The 27,811-nt window shown below is 41.5% G+C and overlaps 1 protein-coding gene across 2 annotated transcripts in view; it reads right to left on the bottom strand.

Moving 5' to 3' along the window:
* Positions 1-27,811, bottom strand: part of LOC129695430 (ADAMTS-like protein 1) — a 368,144-nt gene that overhangs the window by 264,172 nt on the left and 76,161 nt on the right. For both annotated transcript variants that reach the window (XM_055632373.1, XM_055632374.1), the window contains exon 2: positions 503-622. In XM_055632373.1, the coding sequence (XP_055488348.1) occupies positions 503-622 (120 nt within the window). The remainder of the gene's footprint in view (positions 1-502; positions 623-27,811) is intronic.

Below are 27,811 nucleotides of genomic sequence, written 5' to 3'. Positions count from 1 at the left end.
ACAGTGAGAGACGAGACTGGTACCAGCCAATTTTGCAGATGGACACAAAATGCTGGAGTAACTCAGTGGGACAGGCAGCATCTCCGGAAAGAAGGAATGGGTGATGTTTTGAGCCCAGACCCTTCTTCAGACTGATGTCAGAGGAGTGGATGGGACAGAGATAGAATGTAGTCGGAGACAGTAAGACTGGTGGGAGAACTGGGAAGGATGAGGGGTTGGAGAGAGAGGGAGAGCAAGGGCTATTTGAAGTTAGAGAAGTCAATGTAACCGCTGGGGATGTAAGCTACCAAAGCACAATATGAGGTGCTGTTCCAGCACCTGCAGTTCATTCCTACACACAATGTTGCAGGTGGATTGGGGAAGATAGAAAGGAAGCATCCTTTCAACATGGAGCATGAACACCAATAAAGATCAAACAAAATAAACCACATTGTTATATTTTCTCTGGGCTCCTGCAGTTTGTATAATTATACCTGCTACACACTACTTAATAATTACTAACCTGCTCTTCAGACTTGGGACTCAGGGTTTGGTCTCCCAATGATTCTTCGGGATAACTTTCCCGAGGGATCAATGTGAATTCAGGAAGAAATTCTGCTCCTTGTACATAAACTGCAGGCACCTGTAATCAGAAATGTTATCAAAGGGTTAATGTTTTATTTTGGTACAAATCCATTTTTTGTAATACTTTTACCAACCTTGTACTTCCCAACTATCAGCAACTACTCTCCTGTGGTAGATGCCCAGTCACTCAGTGGCATCTATTGATCAAAAGGTAATTTCTTTCACTTAAAATCATGACAATATTTCCAACGGCCTTGGTCAACATTTTTAACGCTTATTGCTTAACATGAAATCTGGCAAGGAAATGACCTTCCTATTTTTCTTGAGGTGAGGCAGTTGGATAGGCACTTCTCTATTTACTGAAAAAATAATTTGGCTTAGTAAACATTAAACCTGTGAACTATCAGAAGTTTAAGAAGGAACTGCAGATGCTGGAAAATCGAAGGTCGACAAAAATGCTGGAGAAATTCAGCGGGTGAGGCAGCATCTATGGAGCGAAGGAAATAGGCAACGTTTTGGGTCAAAACGCTTCTTCAGACCCAAGTCTTAGGAAGGGTTTCGACCCGAAATATTGCCTATTTCCTTCGCTCTAATTATCAGAAGTTGACAGGTGGAAAGGAATAAAATGAGGCAATGTCCTGTCATCCAACTAAAGTTCTCTGAATGGTTTAATTCATCTCACATTTAATTTCATAATTACAATCTTCTATTGAATTTGGAATCCAGATATATTCTTTCTCTGTTCTGGCAACCTTCTATCATCATATAGAAAACGGCTCAAGTTGTTATTGCATGCACACACAGTTACGAAGAAAGCGGTCATTTCAGATTTAATCAAAAAATATAAAGTAAAACAACATTAAGTAACACGCAACTTTTCAAACCTAGAATTTGCACAGACACTGTCTACATCTGTCGTAGGCTTCGAATCTCTCATGCGCAGATGCCAGTTCTAGCTAAAGTGGGAATAATTCCAATTTCGGGGGAATTCTTGGGGGGGGGGTGAGTGGAAGAGAGATCCAAGTACAAAGTCTCAGAGTTTTTTTCTTGAACTTCACTGCATTGTGTTAATATAAATATTTCAGATTAATCAGAAGTGACATAGATGTGTGCTTTATTTAAGTTTCCACAACTGATCGCACCACATTGAACAGCAATCTCTACTGTTCCAAGGAGCTTGGCTTCCATAACCTGAATTTTGAGCCACGACTGAGAAAATTTTCCCTGGCTAGGCTGATTTCTGATCTTTAACATGTTTTTAGCCAATTCTGCTCCATGTGGATAGGATTCTGTTGCAGTGCAAAGCTGTTGGTTCAGCAGGCATGGGCAACATGGGTTCCATCTGCTGGTTCTATAGGTTGGGTTACGAATGTGTGCTATTTCAATTTCATGGCCTACTTATATCTGGATTACATCTGTTATAGAAGCTATCAAAAGTAACAAGATTTAGATTTAACAAATTTACAGCTTTCATGACAGCATATAACTTCTAAAATCAATTTAACAAAGACAGTGATCTACTGTATATATTCTGCATTCCTGAATAGTTTCTATTTATTACTAATTTACAAGATTGTATGGATTTATCAGTTGTTTGACCCTAGCTAGAAAACTAAAATTTGTTTGGAAAATATTCCAGGCTTTGTTTCCTGAACTATTTTGGAATGTCTTACAATTTATGTATCTTCAGTTCATATCATTTTTATTCTGAGATTTGGAATGGTGACAGTAGTGGCAGTGAGTGAGGAGTGGAAGGGGGCTGGTGTGGGGCCAATTACTGTGGCTGACATCTCCAATGAGACAAGTTCCATTCGCCTTGGCTCAGTGGGCAGTTTTCCATCCATCACTGAATGACGATTTTATACATAGAAACATAAAAACATAGAAAATAGATGCAGGAGTAAGCCATTCAGCCCTTCGAACCTGCACCGCCATTCAATATGATCATGGCTGATCATCCAACTCAGTATCCTGTAACTGCCTTCTCTCCATAACCCCTGATCCCTTTAGCCACAAGGGCCACATCTAACTACCTCTTAAATATAGCCAATGAACTGGCCTCAACTACATTCTGTGGCAGAGAATTCCAGAGATTCACCACTCTCTGTGTAAAAAATGTTTTTCTCATCTCAGTCCTAAAAGATTTCCCCTTTATCCTTAAACTGTGAACCCTTGTTCTGGACTTCCCCAACATCGGGAATAATCTTCCTGCATCTAGCCTGTCCAAACCCCTTAAGAATTTTGTAAGTTTCTATAAGATCCCCCTCAATCTTCTAAATTCTAGTGAGTACAAGCCGAGTCTATCCAGTCTTTCTTCATATGAAAGTCCTTACATCCCAGGAATCAGTCTGGTGAACCTTCTCTGTACTCCCTCTATGGCAAGAATGTCCTTCCTCAGATACAAACCATTCAAAAGCAGTGCTACCAAGGCAAAATCAGTATAGATAATGTGGAAACAACAATGGCAAAATAACTTCCTAAACAGAGGGCCAGAGGGATTCATAAAGTGTAGCATTCAAATGAGATATTAGGACAATAATATTGGGGTAGGTTAAAGCACGTTTATTAAGAAAGAAAGATGGCTGAATAGTTGAAAGCATAGATGTCATTTGGATAAACAGGGGCTTATTATGGATTGTCAGCATTGTTTTGTACATGGGAGATTGTGTCTTTCAAATTTGTTTGAGGTTTTTGAAGAAGTATGTGTCCCTGGGCCAGGTCTCTAGTCAGTACGAGTTGGTCAGCAAACATCTTGGTGCCCATGGACTTCAGACAAAGATTTCACTGTCCACCTCTTGTGTCAGCTGATGTTCAACACTCACCCCTACTTTAAAATAAATCATTCAGAGATTTCTTTCACTTCTCAATGTCAGGGTGGATGCAAGTCATGCTCCATCCTGCAAAACTGCCCACGAGAAGGTTTTTTGCAAGATGACTACATGTTAAAAATACTTCATTTGACATATTTGGGATGACCGGTCATCAAAAATGCCATAGAAATAGTGGCGTTACTCAGCTAAAAGCAAAATTAAATTCTAAGATTGCATCATGTCAAAGGTAGAAGGTTTAGAGCGGATGTGAGGCAAAATAAATTCAGCCAGAAGAAGGATGGAATCTGGGAATGATTGTTTGAAGGGTGGTGGGGGTAGGTACTCTTACAACATTTATAAAGTATTTAAATGAACATTAGAATTATCAAGGCATGAAGACTAAGACTCATGGATTGAAAAGGCGGATGAGTAGGGTGCGTGATGGTCAGCATGGACATAGTGGGCCAACGGGCCTGGTTCTGTGCTGTATAACACTGTGATTGCAGTTCTATTGTGTTAACTTACTTAATATGTGGCAGCAGAAGTTAGGAAACAATTAAGGCAGGAACTTGGAAATGCCTACAGTGATAAATTATTAAAAAGGAAATAATGAAAAAAGGAAACAAAACATTTCTGAAATGTCGTCCATTTCCAGTGAATTCAATCGTGGAAATAGAGTTTTTGCAGAGGGTAAGCTGATAACTATTTCATAACTTTCAGAAATCATGTTCTGGGAATTTCAGAAATGTATCAAAACACATGGTCTTTCAAATAAATGTGGACAGTAACAGCAGTAGATCGAAAGCCAATTGTAAATGTAGTTGAACTAATTTTAACCAAGGTTTTGTTGCATAATGTTTGTATTTTTGGGGGTTTTTTTGTGGATTAAGGCATTGTAGCCTTAAAGGCCCAATTCACAGAAAGCTAGGTTAATGTGGAATATAAAAATGATCAGAAAGGGGATATTATATGCAGAATTATAGCCACTGAGCCATTCTTGCTCAGTGTTAATAGCTCCAGGGTGCAGGCAATGGCGCCACTCCGAGCAGTAGCAGTAGTAGTAGCAGTAGTAGTAACAACAGCAGTAGTAGTATTATTAGTAGCAGAAGTAACAGCAGTAGTAGTAGTAGTAGTAGTAGTATTAGTAGAAGTAACAGCAGTAGTAGTAGCAGTAGTAGTAGTATAAGTAGTAGTAACAAGAGTAGTAGTAGCGGTAGTAGTAGTAGCAGTAGTAGTAGTATCAGTAGTAGCAGTAGTAGTAGTAGTAGTAGTAGTAGTAGTAGTAGTAGTAGTAGTAGTAGTAGTAGCAGTAGCAGTAGTATTATTAGTAGTAGTAGTAGCAGTAGCAGTAGTATTATTAGTAGTAGTAGTAGCAGTAGTAGCAGTAGTTGTAGCAGTAGTAGGAGGAGTAGTAGTAGTAACAGCAGTGGTAGCAGCAGTGGTAGTAGCAGTAGTAGTAGAAGTAACAGCAGTAGTAGTAGTGGTAGTAGTAGTAGTAGCAGTAGTAGTAGTATTATTAGTAGTAGCAGTAGTAGTAGAGTAGTAGTAGTAGTAGTAGTAGTAGTAGTAGTAGTAGTAGCAGTTGTAGCAGTAGTAGTCGCAGTAGCAGTAGTATTATTAGTAGTAGTAGCAGCAGTAGTTGTAGCAATAGTAGCAGCAGTAGTAGTAGTAACAGCAGTGGTAGTATCAGTAGTAGTAGTAGAAGTAACAGCAGTAGTAGTAGCAGTAGTAGTAGCAGTAGTAACAACAGTAGTAGCAGGAGTAGCAGTAGTAGTAGCAGTTGTTGTAGTAGTAATGAATAGAGATAGAGTTGGCCATGAATGACCTGTCCTGACTGCTGCACTCGTGGGTTGATGCCAGATATACTTCTATAAAGCTACCGTGAAACATGTTGGAGCATCTTACAACATTATTGCATTCAGATGGTGTAATATTAAATACATTATGAAATTAATTAGAAAGTCATGGTCATTGAGAATCTTTGTCATAATTTAGTATTAACAATATAGGTATTTGATGAAGCATTCACCATCCCCTGCCTCCATACATACATACAGATGACTGAAGCTCATCTCATGGCCATAAATGTCACTGGTGAAATAGGATATGTGATGGGATCAATGATTAAAGATGGTGTCTCAAGTATTCCCAAATTCAGACAGCAAAAATAACATTAAATAGGAAAGGGACATGATCTTTAGTGATCAAACGGTCAATATTACCAACTCTCGTGCAGAGCAAGAACGGGCAGTCACCAGTTTGTTAGAACAGGTTTAGGATGTGAGATATGTGTCCCAGGTATGTGAAACAGAAGTTTGATCTGGCCTGGGCTAATCGGAAAGATCTGTAGACAAAGTTTGGTCAATGGTTAAGGGGAGGAGTAGGAGGCACAGAGACAATTGTATGGACATTTGCGGAATCCAGTTATAATAGTTATGTCAAGTTATTAAAGTAATTGCGATGAGCCCTTCTTTCTAGATGGAAAGAGTCAATTTGATTCTCTTTCAGAAGAAGGGCAAACCATTTGGTATCAATTGTAAAAAGGGCTACACAATTTAAACACTGAACAAAATGTCAGGAAATCCAAAAGTAATTACTGGATAATTAATTGGCTAAGGACCAATAGCTCGTATATTTTTTAAACAATGTGAAGATCTACTAGACTTGATCATCTGTTGAGGAAAACATAGGTTTAACTGTTCAGAATCTGAAGCCGAGTTGGAGAGCAGTGGGATCTACACCTATCTGTGGAATAGCAGTACATTCACAGTGCAAGATGCCAAAAACTTAAACGGAGTTTTAAAACTGCATATCCACATGAAAATAGTAGACCAAGCAAAACAGTTAGATCTTAAATACCCTTTTTAATTTTGAATGAAACTGGTATTTTCATTCCAAATCTTCTCAACAGATCCCACCAGAACATGTCGCTGCCATGTGAACCTGTCAACAGACCACGTACCACTCACTGTGCATCATTCAGCAGACACTCAAACTCATTGAGAAATCCTTATGCCCACCTCCCCCTTCCCCAAAGCACCTGAGAAGCACCTGAGAAGCACCTGAGAAGCCCACGCTCATAGACAACTAACACATGGAGATGCTATAACCACATTGAAACAGGTCACAGTGGGAACTCCCTGCACCATGCACAAGATCACACAGGAAATATCTCTGCTCACCAGCCCCTGCCCACACACACACACACAGATAGATCACACTGTGGCAGTACATCTGCCACACAATAACCAACCATGTACATGCATATGTAATTCTGTCATTTTAAGATAATATGTGGATTTAGAGTTGATCTTCAGCACCCAATAAATGACATCAGGTTATAAAAATGTGCAATTAGCTTCAAAATGTGCCTTCTTCTTGCGTATGGCGTGCACAGCCTAAAGTTGTAAAACAACTTCTTCTGTTTGTGCACGCTAGGTTGATTGCATTCGTCGAAACAGGGTGGACCACGTGAAGGTCGTAATCTCCCACCCCAAAATGTGCCCACCACTTGCAATTCAGTATGAAAGGAACCATTTTAATTAAAGCAACACTCAGACAACAATGAAATATGTTCCACAATGTCTGATTGTATCGTTATACCACTGGACCAATACCACTGGAAATTATTAGCAGAATACAACTATATATGCTCAATTATACTTGAAAGATTTACAAATTTATATTGCAGTCAAGCTGTACTTGCTAAGTTGGAAGGTTAATAATGTTATACTACAAAGAGGTTGAAAACATACATCAAAAGATTGATGTGATTAATTTATTTTATTGACATAACAATTAACTCATTATACTTAAAAATATTAAAATATAACCTCCATTCAAAGTGAATTCCGTGCCTTTCTCTGAATCATTTGGCTGTGCCAAATCTAAAGCAGGCATTGGCTACTCGCACTAGTTGGACACAACATTTGTTCTGTTGAATAGCGAGAAGTGTTTATTTCAAGTAATAGAGGCAGGCAGAACAATACAGGCCTGCCAAACACATTAAATTAATATTCCTATTCCCCACCCTCACATTCCCTGTAACACCCTTACTCTGGAGTATTTGTCTGAAAACAAAATTGGAATTTCTAATACTTTTGAATAAAAACTTTTTTATTTAAATCTGATGACCAGTAGTTTGCCTATTTAAGGCCGTTAGTGTTGCTCTACCTCTGAGACACTTTATAACAACATAAAATTGCTCTCTCTCTCGCGCTCTCTCTCTGTGTTTCAAGAGTTTCCATTCTCCTTTCATCTCCTCATCCTCTGCTGAGTGTGACTCAGTCATACATCACGAGTCAAATTTCACCTGGATAGCAGAAGACATTGAAGGATTTTATATTAAGCATTGTTTTTTTATTTGTTTTTAAAGTAATGCTTTCACATGTGCATGGATAATGGCATTAAGAAACCTGAAATACCCCCACAATATTTTCACTTTAATGCTATCAATGTGAAGGGTGTGGAGTGAGTCATTGGCTGCTCCTAGTCATTAGGTTTGTAAATATTAATTTTCTTAGTTTCATGCTTATTGTTTGGCTCCAGTCTAGGACGTCAGCATCTTGGAAAGGCTTCACAGATTGTAGTTGTGACTCAAAACCAGACTAAATTCTAAGCAGAGGTACCCAATATTAAGAAAGCAGGAGCAATAAAGGAATAATTTGATCAAAACATGTCATCCTTCATTGAAAAGAGAAAATGTTTTCCATTTCTTAATTTCTTTCACCTTTGTTATCATGGAGGATTAATACTATCCAAAATTACTTTAGTTTTGTGCATCCATCTGATTCTCTCCCCTTCCTTTGTTGCAGATAGTCTACACCATGCAACATCATCTCCAGGTAAAAACTATATGTCTGTTCCATTATTGGAATTCTCCTCAGGGAAGCAGAAAATAATCCTCACATAGATGATATTCTAATTCTAAAGGAAGTGAAAGGTGGGAAATGAAAGGAGTGCAGAAAAGAAAATGTGATAAAATGACTTGGAACAATGAGGCAACTGAGATTCCAAGACAGAAAGAATAAAGTTTCAGCAGCCTTTTGTTTGTTCATGAGATATGGCCATTGTTGAAGGGACACCATTTATTTCCCATATCTAATTCATTTAGAACCAAATGTGATATCATTTTTGGAGAGCAGTTATGAGTCACTGATATTGTAGTTCTTCTGGAATCACATTAAGGCTACACCAAGGAGGGCAGATTTCCTTTCCAAGAGCACACTGATGAGGCAAATGGGTTTAACATCAATTTAGCAATGTCATGGCCACCATTTGTGAAGCTAGTTTTTTATTCCAGATTTCTTTAATTGAACTTAATTCCACAGCTGCCATACTTGGTATTGAACTCATCTCTCTGGATCTTTTGCCAAGGCCTCCAGAGGTCTGATCTTGTAATATACTTTGTTGACATATCCAATTTATGAGTTATACTCAGAAATATGAAACAATATGAATAAAATTGGTGGGTGGGAATATAACCAGGCTTAGTATGAGATTTGAAAAAGAGCAGAAGACCAGAGATAAATAACAGATTAAAAACTCTTTACATGAAGATAGAAAGATAAATATTCAAACCATATGGATAGAAAATATGGAAAGGAAGGCAATCCATAAACAACAGTAAGTGAAGGTGATGGAGCAAAGCTGGAGTACAAAATTTGTCTCAAAAAAGATCTTTAAATTAAATTGAAATGTAATCAGAGGAATGAAAGATACAAAGTAAATGATTCAAAAGACTACGAGCAGTATAAAGACTGATAGATTTATATAAATGGAATCAGTAAAGTTTATAAATGTCAAAACAAATGATTTTTAAAGAAAAGCTAAGGTCAATGAGATGGAAACGTTTGGAAGGTTGCTTAGAAAGTTAACAGAGGCTGAGAATGCATTGAAGAATATAGAAATGAGATTGTAAGGGGACAGGAGATCAAAGTCATATAAATTGAAATAGGTATCATTGAAGAATTGGGTGAGAACACAAAGCATAGAGGACACTGGGCTATTATAGATTCCATTCTAGAATATTGAAGACCAGAGTGTGAACAACAGAAGCTCTACCCACAATCGTTCATGCATTTTTAAACATGTTGTGCCGAGAAAACATAAGGATGCCTATGTTAATGAACGTAGAATGGAATATCTTTCTTCACAACACGATGAAAAAACTTCCATTAAATGTAGACTGGCTAGCCCACCATGAGGTTTGTGGCATTGTCGTATTTACTAGAGCTGAGGTGGAGATAAAAGGAGAAGTGATTCAATGCACAATTGTTAGCAATGAGTTTCTGGGATTTATCTTTACTACCAATAACATTTTCATAAGTCACAGGAGCAGAATTAAGCCCTTCAGTCCATCTATCATTCCCTCTCAACCTCACTTTCCTGCCTTCTCCCGTAGCCTTTGACACCATTACTAATCAAGAACCTGTCAATCTCATCTTTGAAAATACCCAAAGATTGGTCTCAACAGCCGTCTGTGGCAATAAATTCCACAGATACACCACCCTCTAGCTAAAGAAATTCCTCATCATCTCCTTTCTAAAGGTACGTCCCTTTAATCTGAGACTGTACTCTCTGGTCCCAGACTCTCCCAATAGTGGAAACATCCTTCCCACATCCACTCTTTCCAGGACTTTCATTATTTGATTTGTGTCAATGAGACCCCCCCTCATTTTAGAACGAGGAATGGTCTAAGGAGAGGTCAGGGAAGCCCCTCATTACTTGATGCAAACCAGTATATATTTTAGGCTCACTAATTATTTCCTTGAGGTTTTTCATTAATGCCTCTTGGAGAAAGCCAAAGTATTTGATAAAAGATTAATAAAGGGCATAAACAATGATGAACTGAGACTGGGACTGAAAATATTTAGGACAGGAGTAATGAAAAATGGCATGACCGTATGACAGGAAATAATTGAAAACCTTCTCTATGTCATTTTTGGACTGGTGGTATGCCTCAGGGTTCAGTGCTGGGCCCATTGCTGTTTGTCATCTATATCAATAATTTGGATGAGAATGTCATGGCATGATTAACAAGTTTGTAGATGATACAAAAGTGGTCAGTCAGTGAAGATGATTGTCAAAAATTGCAGCAGGACCTTGATCGGTTGGGCAGGTGGGCTGAAGAATGGTTGAATTTAATATAGAGAAATTAGAGGCGTTGCATTTTGGGAAGTCTGATAAGGGCAGGGCCTACACAGTGAATGGTCAGGCTGAGGGGAGTGATATAGAGCACAGGAATCTCGGAGTGTAGGTACATCGTTCCTTGAAAGTGGCATCACAGCTACATAGGGTGATCATGAAGGTTTTCTGCAAATAAGCCTTCATCAGTCAGAGTATCGAGTATAGGAGTTGGGATCTCATGTTGCAGTTATATAAGATGTGCTGAGGTCACATTTGGAGTATTGCGTTCAGTTCACCATGTTATAGGAAAGATGTTATCAAGCTACAAAGGGTGCAGAAAAGATTTATGAGGATGTTGCCAGGACCTGAAGGCCTGAGGTTGAACAGGCTCGGGCTTTATTCCTTGCGGCACAGGAGGACGAGGGATGTTCTTAGAGGGGTACAAAATCATGAGAGGAATAGATTGGGTAAATGCACAGTCCCTTGCCTAGAGTAGGACATAGATTTAAAATGAGGGAGGAATGATTTAATAGGATCAGAGGAGTAACTTTTTTTACACAAAGGGTGGTGGATGTTTGGAACAAGCTGCCAGAGGACATAGCTGAGGCAAGTACTATCGCAACATTTAAGCATTTAGATAGGTACATGGATAGGACAGACTCAGAGGCTTATGGGCCAAATGCAGGCAGGTGAGACTAATGCAGATGGGGCATGTTGGTCGGTGTGGACAAGATGGACCAAGTGGCTAGTTTCCATGCTGCACGACTATGATTGCTGAATACACAGCAGTGTCCTATACAAGTTCGCATAGAGAACCATAATCACCAGAGATGCTGCCTGGCCGGTCAGTTACTCCAGCACTTTGTGTCCTTTTTCACATATAGGTCGGGTTGAATCTCTCAGTCCATATGCTGATGGCAGTGAGGTTGGGCAGGATTTCAACAGGCACACCCATCCTCTTAGCTCAGGCTGATGTCAGGAGGTGATGCAGAAGTAAGAAACAAAATTGCAAAAATCGGCAAAAGTCATTTGTTTCCCAAAGATTTCAGGCCCCTCTGTTTAGACAAGCTGCAAAACTACGGTTGCCAAAATTATGTTGGGTCTTAGAGGATCAATGAACTATGTCCTCCCTTACATTTAATTAACTCTGATCATCTTCCTGAACTGCATCATTTCAGTCAAATGCAGGATATGATCCCACCCAAAGCAGCTCTCAGAGCTTGGCGTCCACTTCACTTATCGGGCAAGAATATTTCCTCCTGCCAGAATATAATTAGTTTATGAGCAAAAATCAGACTGCACCCATTTTACATAATCAACCTCAGTGCATTATTCCAAAGCCCTGAAAGCAGTTACATTATCTAGCAAAGTGCTCAGAAAGGTTAGCTTGGACAAGAGTGGTGTTTTGAATCAGTGAAATAAAATGCAACTTGGGTTCAAGTTTGCAAATGAGGCACAGCGCTGAAGAAGACTGACACAAAATGCTGGAGTAACTCAGTGGGATAGGCAGCATCTCTGGAGAGAAAGAATGTGTGATGTTTCGGGCCAAGACCCTTTTTCAGAATGACAGTAAGGGGGGAGGGAAAGATAGAGATATGGAAGGGTAAGGTGTGAAAATGTCAGATCAAAGGGGTGATGCTCAAGGAAAATGTAGAATATAGAAATAAGATTGTTAGCTGAGGGGAAGGTGACAACAAGGCATACAATCATTAAAATTTAATCAGGAGTACAATGAAACTAGTCAGAGAATGCTAAATGCATTTTGTTGAGAGAGTACTGTACACTGACAATGACTTGAATTAAATTAAAATCACAATGAATCCGCTGAATCTGTAAGCTGAATCCAAGCAAAACTACGAGGTGTTGTTCCTCCAATTTGGTTAGGCCTCACTATGAGAGTGGAGGAGGTCAGGACAGGTTAGTGTGGGAAGTTAAAGAAATCAAAGTGTTTCATACCGATTGGGTTGTAAGCTGTGAAGAAAAATATGAGCAACAAGTCACCTCCAATTTGAAGGTGGGTTTGGGATGACAGTGGAGTTGGCAGATCACAAGAGGAGCCATTTACACCAACAGACACCTTTTCTCCCCCCACGTTTAAATATTGGCAGATCAGAGGTACCAGGATTTCAACTGGCACAGTTTATTCCAAGAGAGAGCAGAGAGCATTTGCAATAAATTACAAATAGTTTAATGTACAGAGGGCCTTCGATGCAGTAAAAGAAGTCCAAGATGCCTCATAGATGTTTACTAAAGAAAACAAATTGATCTTGAGCCACATGGAGATACTTGGGTAATGATTAAAGAATTAGACTTCAGAAGAGTCAATGCTAGAGGTGGGAGGTAGAAAGAGTTGGGATGGTGCTATATTTGATTAAAAGGAATAAGTAGGAGGAACCTATCAATACCAAATGGATCTGGAAATCTAAAATGAATCTACAGAACAATCCCAGCCAAGTGTAGATTCCAAGGGTACAACTGCATTTCTCTTCATTTCTCTTTGGGCTGCATGTGAATGAATTCCAAACACTGGGCTTGGTGGAGTGAAGAGGAAATCATCAGATTGTCATCCACCTTGATCCAAATAATTATGAGTGTGCTCCAGTCAAGCAAATTGTCGTCAGATTCACTTTAAACTAGACATGCACTGCACAATGTGCTGGAATATAAGTGTACCACAAGGTCATATGTCAAAGCTCAACACCACGAATCAGATCACAACACCAGCAGGATATCTAGGTGCCAGTGATAGTTTTGCTCCAGATAGCTTGCAACCAACCCAGTAGAAATCACTTAGGATCATTACATGTCTTTTGTAGAAATTACAAGAGAGTGCAAAGAAAACCCCAGTAAGTTTGCTTGCCCCCCACCTTGTTTGTTTGCCTCCCACCCAAAACAGCATTGTTTTATCAAGTTATTTGAAACACGTTTGGCAATCTATATTACTAAAAGTCTGATCTTGACCGCTTTTGGCCCACTGTGCTGCAATTGCCGAGAGAACACCTCCACCTATGGCCATCATTTTTGGCCACCTCGCTCAGAGCCCACGTCTGCCTTCCTGGACCAGAGGATTTTTCCCATCGATGAAAAATCTGAGCGATATTAATGATTTTTTAAAAATCACCATTCTCTCTGCTACCCCTGCTGGAGGGAGGGGGAGGGACTATAAAACCAGGAAGTGGTGTGCCTCACTCAGTCTCTGCAAGATGGAGCTCTGAATAACACGGAACACATGTCTACTCAATTGTGAGCGACCTTAATGTGGTTTGAAAATGAAAATATGGTTGGTTTGAAGTAAAAAGGCACTGCCTGCAAATGGTTGTTTGGGGGGTTTGGGTTGAAGTAAAAAGGCACTCTCTCTCTCCCCTCTCTCTTCCCACCTCTCCCCTCCCCACCCCCCCCCCCCCCCCCTCCCTCCCCCCCTCCCCTCTTACTCCCCTCCTCCTCTTTCTACTCCCCCTCCTCTTTCTCTCCCCCTCCTCTTTTCCCCCTCCTTTCCTCCGCTCCTCTTCCCCCCCTCCTCTTTCTCTCCCCCCCCCCCCCCACCCTCCCTCCCCTCCACACCCCCTACCCCTTCCCTCCCACCTCCCTGCTCCCCACCTCTCCCCCCTCCCCTCCCCTCACCTCACCCCCCTCTCAGCATCCCCTCTCTCTCCCCCTCATTCAGCAGCCCCTCTCTCCTCCCCCCTCCCCCATCTCCCCCCACTCTCCTCTCCCCCTCTCTCTTCCCATCTTCACACTCCCCCTCTCTCCCCTCCTCCCCCACCTTTCCCCCACCCACCCACCTCCCCTCCTCCCCTCCACCCCCTCTCCCTCTTGCACCTCTCCCTCTATCTCTGCCTCTCTATCTGTCTCTGCCCCTTCTCTCTCTGCCATCACTCTCTATCCCTGCCCCCCCTCTCTAGATGTGACTGCAAGTTGGGGGCTATGCGTCAGTAGATAGGGTGGTTATGGGGTAAAAGGAGCAAATTAATAATATTAATATAATATCAAGGGGGGTAATTAGCGTGGGTGCTGGGGGGGGAGGGGGGGATAGTTAGTGTGTGTGACACGGCATGGCCGCTTCCCCCCCCCCCCCCACAACCGCACGGTGGGGGGAACAGAAAGGAGCAAATTATTATAATACATTAGGCAATTTGCTCCTACCTTGCAGTGCTTGTTATTTTTTACCTTTATATTTCACAAGACACAAGACCAAGAGGGACCTGTTGGGTCCCGTCCCCTCCCCCCTTCGGCGAACCCCCCCTTATATATATTAATATATTATTCATTCGCTCCTTTTACCACATCCCCCGCCCTATTCACTCACGCATAACCTCCAACTGTGCAGGCGCAGAAAGGGGGAGGGGTGGAGAGGGAGGGGGTAGAGAGGGAGAGGGAGGGGGGTAGAGATTGTGGGATGGGGGGGCGGCGTCACAGGGGAGGGCTGGTTCTCGAACGCAATAGGTGCCAATATTCGTAACTCGTACACGTAACTCACAGCTCGTGGCCGCGCAGTAAAAATTCGGCACAGCTGGCCGCGAGGAGCAAAGGTATTGAGACATCATCCAGCTGGCTTCAGCATGTTAGATTTTAAAAAGATGTCAGATTGGTGAACAATTTTAGTAAAAAACTCAGGAAACAATGAATCAAATTTACAGATGAGAGGATTTTTGAAATCGTGTGGTAAATCTCTACCGGAATATGTAAAGATTTCACCGTTACCGCGTCAGGTTTTCGAGGAGATGTGAATCAAAGAAAAAGTTCAAGTTTGAAAGCAAGATTTCGCACAAGCAAACATCCAGAGATGTACGTTATACACGTAATGTTATTTCTTTGTTGCAGTCCGTAACATAGAAATAACAGCAACATGAGGTAAATGGAGGTAATTGGAATTCTGTACAAATAGAAGAGAACATTTTTCTTCTGGATCATTATGTCAACCAGTTGGGATGGTCAAAGTCATTCTGCTACCCACAACTGACTAAGTGGTACACTGTGTGCAAAACTGATTATGGAGGGAAATGTCATTCTGCAGAGGTTCAAGAAATGAGTCAGAGCAAAAATGTTATGTCTTTTTGATGGATGATTAATTTATAACCACTTATAAATCCTTATATAGAAACATTAAATGGCCATTTTCAGAGTATTGCATCAAAACTGAATTGATGTCTAAATTCAGCAAGTGTTGGAAGGAAATTTGGATACTTTACAGCAACAAAATAGGGTGTATTTTTCTTTAAAAAGCTGGCTGCTTGGCTTCAGTCCAAATGCCTGTCTCTACTCCACAGTTATAGCATTAAAAAAAATGCCTTTATGCAGTAGTCCCACTTACACTTAGAGCCAGTCAGGCACTCCACAGATACACATTGCAAAAGACTATCTTCAATTTGACTGCACATTATTAGATAAGGTTCCACTCAACAAAGAGCCATATGCGAAAGACCATCCCAGTAATTACTGGCACCTTGCTTGTTCGGCACAGGTGCACGTTGCTGCAGATGGCTCATGGGCATATTAGGTATCGGTGAACCACACAACACTTCAGTGTGCATCATCTAGCCTCAGTGTGGAATACAGAACAAGCTTTTCACTCCAGTGACAATAAAGAAACCAATGAACCATTGTATTTCTAGCCTCACTAACAAATGCAAGTCTGATACAACACTCAAGTGTTTTTTATTGACATTAGACATTGTTGAAGTGCAAGTCCAGAACAGCTGATAGAAATTGTCAATAAAAGTAAAACATTCACAACTGGTTGTGCAAGTCTGATAGAACACATCAAGTGTTTTTTTATTGACATTAGACATATGTTGAAGTCACAACAAGAAACAAGCTGATAGCAAATGTCAATAACAAGTAAAACATTCATCAAGCCCTGGTTGCCCAGGAGCCCAGAACATCAGTTTCTGGGTTAACGATATAAGTTTGCACATTAAGGAAACATTTGGCAAATTCTAACATGGACATATGCTTTACAATCCATAACTGCCCTTTACTTATGGCAAACGTAAATACATACAGGTTACAATCTTTTAACCGAAATTCCAAAAACCGAACATTTCTAACCGCCGGGATCGGCGTGCAAACTCGCGACCTTGCGGCCACGAGCCGAGCACTCTACCACTGACCCACCTGGTCCCCAGTAATGTTTTATCTAAAAAAACGTTAAAATCGACGCTAAAAATCTTCCATTCCGAAATCCGAAAAATTCCGAAATCCGAAAAGTGTCTAGTCCCAAGGTTTTCAGATAAAAGGTAGTGAACCTGTATTTATATATCCCAACGTGAACTCAGTGAACACAGCTGAATAAAAATCTCTGCACCTTATTCTTTCTTCATTATCTTCCAGTTTACTGAGGCTTTGAAATGATTTTTGATCAGGTTCCCAGTGACAACTGTGTTTGCTGAACATTTGCAATCTCCACTTCAATTGGCAGCAGAAGACAATTAGAAGGCTGCCATTTCCCTACCTGGCAAGATTAACCGGGAACCATGGTTTATACTGAAATTAATGCTAATGGCAACACGTCTTAGATTCTCGGCAAGAATTCCACCTGTCAAGGGATAGATGGGAAAAAAAAACTTCATAGGTAAATAGGTCACAGTTGTTATCAGTGTAAGAAAAGCTGGATGAAGTTAAATGTATCATCAAACAATGGGGAGGGGAGGGGTAGAACAGTGATAAGATTGATATCTTTGAGGGAAAATTAATTGTTGATGGTTTGAACTAATGTGGCCACATTAACCAAAATTAGAAATATTGGAAGAACAGTTGTAGGTATATTACAACTTAAATGCACAAGGATCAAGCTTAAAGAGATAATGCAAGTTGGGCAGGCAAAGTCCTTAAGTTGGTTGAGTTAAACAAAAAGCTGCTTGGCCTAGATAAAATCAAAAAAATGTATATGCACAAATTGTAAGAATGTAAACACGAGAACTTAAGTCAATGGTTTAGCATCGAAAGCCATTATAAAATAATAGTAACTTAAAGAGGAGGATCAGGATTGATAATTAAGTATTCTCATGTATAAAGGGCCTGTCCCACTTGGGCCACATTTAGGCGACAGACTAAAAAGAGGTTGTCGTGATCGGGTCGTGACTTGTGGTGAGATATGGTGACGCATGCAGTAATGCGCGGTGCTCCCTGTTGCCCCAGGATTTTGAAATGTTCAAAATCCTGGGGTGACATTTGGGTGTCTCATCATGTCTTGCGCCCTGTCACAGAAAGTAGTTGAGGCCAGTTCATTGGCTATATTTAAGAGGGAGTTAGATGTAGCCCTTGTGGCTAAAGGGATCAGGGGGTATGGAGAGAAGGCAGGTACAGGATACTGAGTTGGATGATCAGCCATGATCATATTGAATGGCGGTGCAGGCTCGAAGGGCCGAATGGCCTACTCCTACACCTATTTTCTATGTTTCAATGTTTCTATGTCACACGCTGATGTATGATGTCCTGTGCGTGACGCCCAGTTAGGGTTAGGGTTGGGGTTGGGGACCACAGATGGGCTGTAAAATATTCTTCCTTCAATGCATGGATTTTAAACATTAATATATTAAAATTAATACAATAAAGGTGGAGAGGAGAGAGAGGAGAGGAGAGAGGGAGGGAAGAGGAGAGGGGGAGAGGAGAGGGGGGAGAGGAGGGGGGGAGAGGGAGGGGGGGGAGAGGAGAGGGGGGGAGAGGAGAGAGGAGGGGAGAGGAGGAGGGAGGGGGGGGGGGGAGAAGGGGGGGGGGGAGGAGGAGGGGGGGGGGGGGGAGGGGGGGGGGGGGGAGGGGGAGGGGGGGGGGGAGGGGAGGGGGAGAGGGAGAGGGGGGGGGGGGGGGGAGGGGGGAGGGGGGGGAGAGAGGGGGGGGGAGGGGAGGGGGGGGAGAGGGGGGGGAGAGGGGGGGAGAGAGAGAGGGAGAGGAGAGAGAGAGGAGAGAGAGGGAGAGAGAGAGGGAGAGGGGGAGAGAGAGAGAGAGAGTGCCTTTTTACTTAAACCCAAACAACCATTTGCAGGCAGTGCTTTTTTTACCTCTAACCATATTTTCATTTTCAAACCAAATTAAGGGTACTCACAGTGCTGAAGACATTTGTTCAGTGTCATTCAGAGCTCTGATTGAGGCACACCACTTGCAGAGACTGATTGAGGCACACTACTTGCAGAGACGGATTGAGGCACACCACTTCCTGGTTTATAGTCCATTCCCCTGCCTCCAGCGGGGGCAGCAGAGAGAATGGGGAATTTAGTATAAAACATTAATATCTCTGTCATATTTAATCGACGGGAAAAATCCTTGGCACACATACGGCGGAGGGTGGGCTCTGAGCAAGGTGGCCAAAAATGACGGCCGTAGGTGGCGGCGTTCTCTCAGAAATCGCAGCACAGAAAGCCGAAACCGGTCAAGAACAGAGTTTTAGTAATATATAGATGTACGATGATGGCGATACTTTATGTTGATGATACTTTATTATCACATGTACCTAGGTACAGTGAAATGCTTTGTTTTGCATAAAACCTGGTAATATCATATAGCTGACCTCACCTCGACTGTATACGCGAGTCGTCACATACACTATCTGGCACCAGCAAAGTTACAAAAGATTGGAAAATAAACATGAATAGAATTTTAAATGTGACTACAACTTACTTACTTTTTGAAATTATTTTTGTATTATATTTTGAATGTTTTAAAATTAAATTAATGATGGTTCACACCCTCATCGAATAATGCTCCTCACAGAACACACACGAGGTTATCCAACAAGCCATGTAGAATTCCCATCAATGGGTCTCAGGAAATATGCACAAGAAAAAGACATTACATAACAAAATAAAAACTTGTATTTAATGGTGCCGTTTAATGTGGCCCAAATGTTTAATTTATGATACAGAGTTACACTACTCTTAGTAGCACGGGTAACTGTAGATGTCAAGAATATAGGATCAGTCATGGAAAATTCTCATTACATCATGCTTCCTTTAGAGACACTTTATTAAAAGCACATATCTGACCCCTGTGGCATAATAATTCAATATAAGGCGACGCAGAGCTGGAAGGGCCAGTGAAATCCCTGACCGAGTTAATTGTTAAACATTGGAGCAATGAAAAAAGGCAGATGTTAAATAAATATTAATATAATTTTAAATGTCATTAAAGCAGACTACAATTATAATTGGTCTTGGCCACAATGTTTCCAAAAGTCCGCTGTTTCTTGAAGATTCCAGTTGAACAATGGTCCCTTGGTCAAGGTGCTGGAAGGTAAACAGGGTCTAATAATGACCCCAACAGTAATCCCTGTATCCAAGAAGGAACTGGGCTTGAATACAGATTTGACAGTTTCATCTTGGGAAGATCAGTCTGCTATTGGCACTCTAGCCTTTCCATGCACTGACGCACCTTGTAACTTGAAAGCATCAGAATCTGAGGGTATAAATGAATGCCGGAAATATTCAGCATGTCTGGCAGTATCTTTGGAGAAAGAAATAATTAACATTTCAGAGACACACAAGGAATTGCAGATGCTGGAATCCTGAGTGGAACACTAAGTACTGGAGGAACTTGTGGAGATAAATGAGCATGGTATGTTTTGGATCAGGACCCTTCAGATTGATGGCGTAGGAGGGAGAAAACTGGAGAGGAGAGGTAAGGTGGGGTAAAGCCTGGCAAGTGATAGGGTTTTAATTGGTGGGTGAGTGGAGTAAGCGACCAAGGCTAGAGCTGAAACTGAGACATAAGGGAGTCAAATAAGGAGAAAAGGGAAGTGAAATATAAAGCTGGAGGAAGGAATATGGGTGGTAGTTGATGGGGGGAGGGGGGGGGGATAAAAGGGAAATGGGCAACTCAGAATGGGAGATAATGCAGAGGAGGGGAAACGAGCTGGGTGATATTGGGGTGAAGGAGGGGGGAGTGGTGGGACATATATATGTATACCAGGGTAGGGGGGGAGGGGGAGAGGGAGGGGGATACAGGAAAGAGAAGGGATATATTACTAATAATTGGAGAATTCAGTGTGCATAAGCCTGAGGAACGGCACTCCATTGGCTTACAACGCAATAGTATGAACATTGAATTCTCCAGTTACAAGTTATTCCCCCATATCTGCCTTTCATTCAGGTGCCAACCCCCATCCCGGCTGATACACATTAGTTCCTCTATCCCTAACCACCAACCCAAGTAACCCTGCTTCTTTCCTCTCCTCTGTATGCTCATATCTCATCCTCGACACCAATAAATCCTTTTTATTTTCCCCTTCTCTCCACTACCCTGTCCCCTTCCACTCACACCCCTCCCTCCTACTTTACATTTTATTCCTCCTCTCCTCTCCTATCTGACACCATTTTGTCCACTTTTCACCTCTAGCTTTTGTCATTCTTCATCCTTCTGACAATCAACCTCGCCCACCTGTATTCACCTATCACTTGGCCAGGCTTTGCATCACCTTAACTCTCTCTTCCAGCTTTCTCCCTTCTACTCCATCAGTGTGAAACATAGAAACATAGAAAATAGGTGCAGGAGTAGGCCATTCGGCCCTTCGAGCCTGCACCGCCATTCAATATGATCATTGCTGATCATCCAACTCAGTATCCTGTACCTGCCTTCTCTCCATACCCCCCTGATCCCTTTAGCCACAAGGGCCACATCTAACTCCCTCTTAAATATAGCCAATGAACTGACCTCAACTACCTTTTGTGGCAGAGAGTTCCAGAGATTCACCACTCTCTGTGTGAAAAATGTTTTTCTCATCTCGGTCATAAAGGATTTCCCCTTTATCCTTAAACGGTGACCCCTTGTCCTGGACTTCCCTAACATCGGGAACAATCTTCCTGCATCTAACCTGTCCAACCCCTTAAGAATTTTGCAAGTTTCTATAAGATCCCCCCTCAATCTCCTAAATTCTTGCGAGTACAAGGCTCTAAATCCAAAATGTTATCTGTTCATTCCCTCCACGGATGCTGCCTGTTCTGTTGAGTTCCTCCAACACTTTGTTTCTTTCAGTTAACATTTCAGGTCGATCACCTTCCACTGAAAGAGCAATACTGAGTACTTACAGCATTTTCAGCTTTATTTCAGATTTCCAGCATCTGGCTCCCTAAAAGTGTTAGGCCTTATACACACAGTTATTAATGATTATAAAGTGTTCAGAATTCAAAGTGCCTGAATGTTCTTCATTACTGAACCTGGAACATCCAGGTTCAAGAACAGCTTCTTCCCCACAACCATCAGGCTATTAAACACGATATCAAACAAGCGCTGAACAATAACAGCCTATTGCACTTTATCTGTTTATTTATTGTGTACATATATGGTCTATGGTATATAGACACACTGAACTTTTAACTCCTGTTCTGTATTATGTTTACATATTCTGTTGTGCTGCAGCAAGCAAGAATTTCATTGTTCTATCTGGTATACATGACATTAAAACTCTCTTGACTTGACTTCAGATCGAGAGTAGCGGTCGCTGCCATTTGAGGCACAGTACATAATCTGACAGCACGAGACTGCCTCTGACTAAAAACCTTTTGAGTTCAAGTTCCAGTTCATGGACTGAGAGAGGATGGCACCATTTAGCGTAGTCATTCAAATGAGATATTAAATAAAACACAATCTGTGCTCTGAGGTGACAAATATGTATATGTCACTCAATCAACATTTCTATAGCCAATTGTCTCAATGTTATTATGCTGCGGCTTGTGGGAGATTACAATGCACAAACATGTACGTTGGTTATTGAAATACTTTGAGACAGTATGAGAGGTACTGTACAGATGAAAGTCATCCTTTGAATCTTGCATATCTATTCAGAACACAGAGACTGTATCTTGTTCACAACTAACACTGCTGCATGAAAACTACCGATTGTTGCATAAAACTGCTGTTTAAAACTGCCCTCCTGCATTGGCCCAGCTCACAGACACTGGCTTCATGCTGTCTTGAAGATAGGAAATGCATAACATTGATGCATAACCTTTCTTTCTAGTGCTGGAACTTTTCTTGTGCCTATTTTTCTAACATATAAATCCGTATAGCATTCCGGGATTGCTTCGACACCATGGGATCTCAGAGATAAATGGGTTCATTATCCTGCATTGTGCCTGGTCTCTGTATGGTTAAGCAGCTCCCACAATTGGTGTCCTCATTGTGCGATTGGAATGCAACCTCCTGGGCCTGGACTTCAGCCCGGAGAGTGGGATGTGGGCAAAGAGACAACAGGCAGGAGCCAGCTGGACGGCACAAAAATACATGCTCCATTGTGGTTGAGGGGGTATTTTCCTCACAGGACAAATAAGCCGAGAGGCTGGGAGAACAAGACTGAACTGATGGGGGGGATAGAGGGGGAAGGGGGGAGAGGTGGGGGGGGGGGGGGGGGGGGGGGGGAATTGCAGTCAGGAAGTACTTTAATATACTGGGTTGGGATTGGAGGGACTGCCAATGGTCCGGCAGACTTCGACACTAGTAGGTTTGGTCAGTGGTGCAGGGTGCAGACAGAGGAGGAGGAGGTAGGAAAATGTTGTAGCTTCCCCTGTGGGAAGTGATGGAGAGGTTCTTTCACAGAGTACAAGAACTGGGAAGCACAATGGTACCAAATAATACTCTTGACAGATTGCGACTAGAGCATTGAGTAAGGTTCTAGGCTCTGGTCAAACAGCAGGAAGGATGTGACAGAACTAGCGAGGATGGAGGAGAGATGTACAAGGATGTTGTCAGGTCTGGAAAACTATGCAACTCCCCCGACTGAACATAAGAAAATAGTAGCAGGAATAGATTACAGTTGGACATTGGTGAGACCGCATTTGGACTATTGTGTTCAGTTTTGGTCATCCTGCTCTAGGAAAGGTTAATAAACAGAAAAAAGTACAGAGAAGATTTATGAGGATGTTGCCAGGACTCAAAGGCCTGAGCTATAGGAGAGATTGGGCAGCAAGGACTTTATTATTTGGAGTGCAGGAGGTTGAGGTGTGATCTAATGGTGGTGTATAAAATCATGAAGGGAATGACATTTACAGCTGCTCTAAGAATCCATCTTGAAAGCACTCTGCAAATTCCCTTTCTTGGGAGGGCGGCAGCTTTGGCAGCTTCGACCGCCCCGGGCCGCGGAATTTGAACCGGCCCGTTCGCGGAGCTTGGATTCAGCCGTGGGACTTGTTTACCATCACCCGGCGGAGTCACAACATCGGAGGCCTGGATCGCCTCAGCGCAGAGGGAGAACAAGAAGGGAAGAGACAAGGACTTAAGACTTTTGCCTTCCATCACAGTGAGGAGTGGCCTGGTGGACTCACTGTGGTGGATGTGAAATCTGTGTTTATTGTATGTTTTGGTATTTTATTCTATGTTATGACTGCAAGGCACGAAATTTTGTTCAGACTGAAAAGTCTGAATGACAATAAAGGATACTTGACTTGATGTGACCAGAATTGCACACAAACCTCCAAATGTCACATTCGCTCTCATTTTAATGACAAGCCTAGTAATATCTCCTAGGTGCCTTTACTTACTTGTGCAAGCCAGTTTAGCAAGGCCAATCATGGAAATCAATTCCCTGCTCAAGGAATGATGTTTGATGAATCATTGATAGCTGCGACAAACTATACACAGTTTACATTTCAAATATTTTTGAAATTGTAAACAGATAGCACATTTCCTGATTTCAGAATTATAAACTGATATCACTAAACTCATTCCCATTGATCACAATATTCATCATAATATTCATAGCTGGCACACATTTTAAGTTGCGATTGTATCATTTGTATAAGTACGATGAGAAACATGGTGCCATGTGAGCAGGGCCAGAGAAGCCAGTGGAGGTTCTTTAACCAGATCTGCCCATTGCTGCTGTGCAGTCCCATCTGCCTCTGTATTCTCTGGGATGGCAGGTGGCCAGGTGTATTCTAAGGAGAGTTCACTCAACTTATGAGGCTTCTTCTTCAGCTTTTTCCACTTTTACTGCTGGCTATTGATAGCAACCATGGAAACATAGAAACATAGAAAATAGACGCAGGAGTAGGCCATTTGGCCCTTCGAGCCTGCACCGCCATACAATATGATCATGGCTGATCATCCAACTCAGTATCCTGTACCTGCCTTCTCTCCATACCTCCTGATCCCTTTTGCCACAAGGGCCACATCTAACCCTCTTAAATATAGCCAATGAACTGGCCTCAACTACCTTCTGTGGCAGAGAGTTCCACAGATTCACCACTCTCTGTGTGAAAAATTGTTTTTCTCATCTCGGTCCTAAAAGGCTTTCCCCCTTATCCTTAAACTGTGACCCCTTGTTCTGGACTTGCCCGACATCGGGAACAATCTTCCTGCATCTAACCTGTCCAACCCCTTAAGAATTTTGTAAGTTTCAATAAGATAGCCCCTCAATCTTCTAAATTCTAGCGAGTACAAGCCAAGCCTATCCAGTCTTTCTTCATATGAAAGTCCTGCCATCCCAGGAATCCAAGGTAATGTGTTCTCACAACAGGAAGAGATAACTCAAAGGAATATCCCAATTTTATAAATCATGATTATATGATCCTTACCACAACCTCCCACTCCCTCACCCTGTGCACACCACCAAGTAGTTAACAGATGGCCGTTGCAGTACAAGCCATACACATCTATGGATCATGTCCCTCCCCAGGGAGGTCAGGAACAAAGGTATTAAGTATAAGTCTTTGACTTGACATACATGCAATTAGTCTTTCCACAATTAAAATGCCTTCTTTTTACTTTGATGGGTGTGAATTCCCTATGATCTATTCTATCATTAACGGACATATTCTACCTCGTTCCTGCTGTGAAAACAGGTTACCGTCAAGGTTATGGTCTGCCCAGCAACACAGTTCCCACTCCAAGGGGGAGGATAAATTCAGTCAGCCGGGAGTGGGCAATTAGTTCTGTTACTTGTAATTTACTGGAGATCAGGCCAAATTAATACTGATCTTAACTAGACACCAATAACCTGCTAATGAAAGCAGAACTGATCATTTTGGTTACATTGCAACAGCTCCAACAGTCAGAGGTTTTTCATAATTAGATGCTAGATAATCCAAATGATTTCTATTGAACCTTTTCCTTAGCTCAAATACCTTTCTTATTTGAACAGGATGATTCTGCGCTCCCGTGTCTTCAGGGCAAAAAATCTCAGCTGCCACTTTGGATTGTGTCATCCTAATTTCAAAGCACCACAAACATTTCCAGGAATGCCCACAGTTATGCACAAAGAGCGACAGATAGTACGCCGCAGAGATTGGTACCTGGGCTCTAGTTATTTACAGCACAATCAATATCAACAAATCTCATATTTGTATATCTGCTGATGGTACAAAACTATATAGAACTGTGAGTAGGGAGGAGTATGTTAAGAGACTTTGAGGATATAAACTACTGGATGAGTGCTTGAGAACATTGTAGATGGAATATAATGTAGTAAAATGTGAAATATTTCACTTTAGTGCACAAATACAAATGAGAAATTGCCATGTTCACACAGTGTTTTGATTTTTTTCCTTTATATTTCCTGGCAGGAACTAAGTTGCTCTGATGTAACATCATCCCCAATCCTCCTCAACTCCTATCGATTTCCTTCCTGAAGCTTTGTATCTCCCAAAGATATTCAAAAGCTTTTAGGACAGCATTGTGTCCATCGAGACACTGCTGCAGTTTGCTGTTAAAAATGAGGATAATCCATTGCATTAGGATATTCATGACAGCAGCTGTTTAACCTCATCATTTCCCTCAAGTCAAATGAGATTAGAATTGTCAATGGCTCGAAAGAGCTACTGGTTTTCAAAGTTTGTATCTGTTATGAGGCACAGAAGAATTCTGCACACAACCTCTAACCAAAGGGCAAGTGGAGCTCAGGTGATGGATGTGATGACAGCTCAAACAATTTGCGGCTCAGCCCGCTAATGCCCGCACAGATGCGCATGAGCCGAATGACATTGTGAAGTACAAGACTAGAAACAGATGTATGTATGTACCACGTGCCCACATCAGTCAGAAGGATGGAGAAGGGATGATCACGCAGTTCAAAGTATTAATTTCTGGCCTCAGGAGTGAATTTGAAATACTGGGCGCAGTTTAATTCACAGCATGTGCACAATATCCTTGCCGACGATACTCAAAAATATGATCTGTGGGCCATCTCCCCCTCACCTTTGGGAATTAGCAAACATCAATCCTGTCTCTATATCATGGTCATAGACTGCAATGTGTCTCACTGAGCTTAAATTCAGTGGAATTATAGCGAGGAGGAGAAGGTCAGCGCAGTGACTGAGAAATGGTTGTATAGAAGAAAATAGTGCTCATTCATTGTAACTCCATGAAAAGGTATTCTCAGCAATATTCCCTAATGACCACATCAAGGAAAAGTTAGCGATTGCATATTGCAGATAGAAATAAGATCACCTCTTGTTATTCATATTTCAGGATTTTTACATAATCTATGAAAAGTAATAATACATTTAAAAAAATCAAAATTGAATTGGTCACATCCAATAAGCTATTTTTATCATGAACTGCGTAATCCGAGCAATAAAAAACATTATCAAACTGGATGACAAATCCATTGCCTGTAAACTCATGAACTATTCCCAATCACTGGAGAGTCTGCAAATATTTCAAGCTCATTTAATGATGAAACTTTAAATTAATGTTGAAGTACTGCTCATACTTTACATACATTAATATTTTTTGAAGGAGTGATCAAAATACCATCAAGACTAAAATCAAAACAAAATAAGCCTGAGATGATTGAATACTGTATTCCCAGTTGACCAAAGATGGAGGGGATGAGACTATACCACAGATCAATGGTGATCTCATTCATTGTTGGGACAACCTTGAAACTGTATAGGCTCCTCGGGTTCCAGCAAGAATTTTACAAAAAGGTATTTCTTGCATAACAGCAAGGTTTGAAATGTTTAATAATAAGAGTCTTATAGTCATAAAGTATACAAATAGGCCCTTTGACCTTAATCGGTCTTCCCAAGCAGGTTTTACAGCTGAGCTAGTCCCATTTGCCTGTATTTGGCCCATATCTTGCTCAACCTTGTACCTATGAATAACATGTACCTGTCTAAATAACTTTTAGATGTCACCATTGTACCTGCCTCTCCAGCTTCCTCTGGCAGCTCGTTCTGTATACACACCACCTTCTGCATGTCGAAAATGCCACTCAAATCTTTGAGATCTAATTTTAAAACCTAACTCAAGAGTTTAGTTTAGTTTAGAGATACAACGCAGAAACAGGCCCTTCGGCCCTACCAGGTCTATGCCGACCAGCGATCCCCGCACATTAACACTATCCTACACACACCAGGGACAATTTTTACATTTACCAAGTCAAT

This window comes from Leucoraja erinacea, chromosome 3, assembly GCF_028641065.1.
Source record: "Leucoraja erinacea ecotype New England chromosome 3, Leri_hhj_1, whole genome shotgun sequence".
In the NCBI taxonomy this organism is placed as follows: Eukaryota; Metazoa; Chordata; class Chondrichthyes; order Rajiformes; family Rajidae; genus Leucoraja; species Leucoraja erinaceus.
The sequence above is the reverse complement of the archived record's forward strand: the minus strand, read 5'-3'. Positions and strand labels throughout refer to the sequence as shown.